This window comes from Marmota marmota, unplaced genomic scaffold (assembly GCF_001458135.2).
Source record: "Marmota marmota marmota unplaced genomic scaffold, marMar, whole genome shotgun sequence".
Taxonomy (NCBI): Eukaryota; Metazoa; Chordata; class Mammalia; order Rodentia; family Sciuridae; genus Marmota; species Marmota marmota.
This window is the reverse complement of record NW_025999842.1, coordinates 26,522,611-26,526,037: the sequence shown is the minus strand read 5'-3', so window position 1 is coordinate 26,526,037 and position 3,427 is coordinate 26,522,611. Positions and strand designations below refer to the sequence as shown.

The following is a 3,427-nucleotide window of genomic DNA, read 5'->3' as shown; positions in this document are numbered from 1 at the left end:
AGGACTTATCATAAGTCCTTTTAGTGTTGAAGAACTGCGTCCCAATAATAAGCCTACTGTTCCTTGGGGAAGAGGTCCTTTTACTCCTGTGGGAATGATTTGAACTCCCATCTCTGGAGTTAGTACTGCTCTGGCAGAGGCGCAGATGTCCAACCCTGCGCTCCCTCTAGTTTGTCTGATGAGGGATTTAATGGATAATGCGTCCTGGGCAGCACTTGATGGTGCTGCTGGGTTCCTCCATTGCCCCTTATATTTGTGGTTTTGGGCCCCGGAGCATTGGGCCCTCCAGTCCGTTTTTTGGCAGTACCCAAGGGTGCTTTGTTATTGAGCTACATCCCAAACCCTTTTTAAAAATTTTTAAATTTTGAGATACAGTCTCACTTAAATTGCTGAGGCTGGCCTCAAACTTGCAATTCTACTGTCTCAAACTCCCAAGTTGCTGGGTCTACAGGCATGTGTTATCATACTTGGCTTAGAAATAACACACAAATTCTCTATACAAACACACAATTGCTTATGCCAGTGTTTGGGCACCCCATAATTCCTCAGATCTCTAGATTTATTGTTATAAAATGGTGTTTTCCAATATGATAGCTGCTAGCCAGTGACTATTGAGCACTTAAAATGTGACTGGTCTGACTTGAGACATGTAAATATAAATGCAGGATAGATCTCTCTCTTTTTTTGGTGGTGATAGGGATTGAACCCAGGGCCTTGTGCATGCAAGGCAAGCACTGTACCAACTGAGCTACATCCCCAGCCCTACACTGTGGATCTCAAATGCTTAGATATGTGGTAGACAGACTGAAAAATGACTCCTGCCACATACATGGGTGCACGCCTGTGATTCCAGCTACTTGGGAGGCTGAGGCAGGAGGATTACGAACTTGAAATTAGCCTGGGAAATTTAGTGAGATCTTATCTTAAAATAAAATAAAAGGGGCTTGAGGGTGTTGCTTGATGTAGAATGTTTGCCTAGCATGTGCAAGGTTCCATCCCTTATACCCCAAACCCCAATCTCCCATTAATTCCTGTCCCTGGTATTTACATGCTTGTGGAATCTTTTCCCCTTTGAATTATAGGCAGGACCTGTGGCTTGCTTCTAACCAACAAACTGTACAAGGGTGATATGATGTCACTTCCATGATTGCATCACATATGATATGACTTGCATCTTGCTAGTGGGCTCTCTCAATCATAGGGAATTGAATCTCTAATGACTTTATCTAATTCTAAATCACCTCTCAAGGTCCGTCTCTTTTTCTCTCTTGCTGGCTTTAATGAAATAACACACTATCAGGAAAGACCCACATGGCAAAGAATTTGAGTGACTTCCAATTGGCAGACAGCTTTGAAGTAAGGCCCCTAGTCTGATAGCCCACAAAGAATTGAGTCCCACACACCATGATGTGAACTTGGAAGTGAATCCTTCCCTAGTGGAGCCTCAGATTGAGAGCCACTGCTCAGCTGACACTTTGACGGCAGCCTCGTGAGAGATATTGAAGCAGAGGACTGAGCTAAACTATACTGGATTCCCAACTCACAGAAACAGCAAGGTAATATGCTGGGGATCGAACCACGGGCCCTGTGCATGCAAGGCCAGCACTCTGCCAACTGAGCTATATCCTCAGCCCCAGTAATGTGTTCTTCAAGCTGCTAAGTTTGTAGTAATTTATTATGCTGTAACAGATAACCAAATCAGTACTGTATTATACAATTTTCTGTAGCTAATAACACCATATTAGAGATTGGGCAAGTTTTAAGGAAAATGGATTTATATTGGCTCATAGTTCTGAAGATACAATGTCTAGGACCATATCTAGAGATGACCGTCTTTGCTGGCAGAGTCCCAAGGTGGTGCAGAGCATCACTTGACAAAAGACAGGGTGGTATTCATGAGTGTGTGTATCTTTTCTGGTCCCTTTTCCTTTTCTTATAAATCCACTAAGACTCAATCATAGGGAATTGAATCTCTAATGACTTTATCTAATTCTAAATCACCTCTCAAGGTCCATCTCTAAACACCACAGTCAGATAAAGGTTTTACCATCTTAGTACCTCACAATGGGGATTACATTTTAACACACAAAGTCATGTAAACTAAGGTAAGACAGAAGAACTAAGAAATAGTTAAAAAGGAGGCATAGCCAGGCGCTGTGGCACATGTTTGTAATCCTAATGGTTGGGAGGCTGAGATAGGAGGATGGAGAGTTCAAAGCCAGTGTCAGCAACTTAGCAAAGGCCTGAGCAACTCAGTGAGACCCTGTCTCTACTAAAATATAAAAATGGGTTGGGGATGTGGCTAGTGGTTAAGTGCCCCTGGGTTCTATCCCTGGTACCAAAATAAACAAACAAACAAATAAATAAAAAAGAGGCATAAAGGAAGGACAGGAAATAAGTTTTTAATTCAAAAGTTCTGCAGACTTTTCCAGGGTTGTGACCGTCACTCCCTTAGTCAGTCTCTCTTGCAGGTCTGTTACTCCCAAATTCCTGGAAAATCTGTAAATCTACTATACACTGTTAATGAACCTCCCAATAAATAGATTAAGCAAAGAGAGACATTATATCTCAAGGAAGATATAATTTAGGGGAATTTCCAGTGGATCAGATAAAGAAGATGGTATCAGCCTAAGAATCAGGAGAGTGACCAGACCACCAGAGGCCATCTTGAGATCACTGATACCATTCCTACATACCTCTCTATACCCACCCCTCACCAAGTTTCCTTTAAAAGAAGAGCCGGGAACCCCAAAATCATGTCCCTCTTCTTCAGATGGCCCACATTCTCCCTTGGATGTGTATTCCTTGCTTTACCCCCAAAAGGCATCACTGTGCAAAGATTGTCCCCATCCTTCCAGGATTATGTAGCTACTTTCTAAAATAAATGCCTAGGGCTGTAGCTCAGTGGTAAAGTGGCTGCCTAGCATGTGTGAGGCCCTGGGTTCGATCCTCAGCATCACATAAAAATAAATAAAGATACTGTGTGTTTATCTACAACTAAAAAAATATTAAAAATAAAATAAATGTCTGTCTATGCCTCTGGCTAGTGTGTGCTGAATTTTTCCCTCGTGTAGGCCAAGAACCCTGGTGGTCTCGAGTCCATTCCCTCTTTTCTCCAGGAACTCCTCGGACTGTTTTTCAGAGACACATTTTCTCTTGTGACAAAACCATATCTTGGCCATAGCATGAACCAAAAAAGAATGCAAAATGTTTCAAGAATGGTTGATTATTTATTATTATTACTATTTTTAATTTTCATGGTTTTGGGGATTGAACAGGGCTTCTCACACGCTGGGCAAACACTCCACCACTGGGCTACATCCCCAGCCTTTAAATTTTGAATATTGATGACATGCTTAAATGATATTATTTAGAGTTATTGGTATCTGAATCTGTTATCTGTTGCTATAAAAATGCTTGAGCCAGG

At 41.8% G+C, this 3,427-nt stretch overlaps 1 protein-coding gene across 1 annotated transcript in view; it reads right to left on the bottom strand.

The window, feature by feature from the left end:
• Positions 1-3,182, bottom strand: part of LOC107151830 (protein ARV1-like) — an 11,687-nt gene extending 8,505 nt beyond the window's left edge. Inside the window, exon 1 of the mRNA XM_015497251.1 lies at positions 3,038-3,182. Coding sequence (XP_015352737.1) covers positions 3,038-3,182 — 145 coding nt within the window. The remainder of the gene's footprint in view (positions 1-3,037) is intronic.
• Between the last annotated feature and the right edge of the window lie 245 nt (positions 3,183-3,427).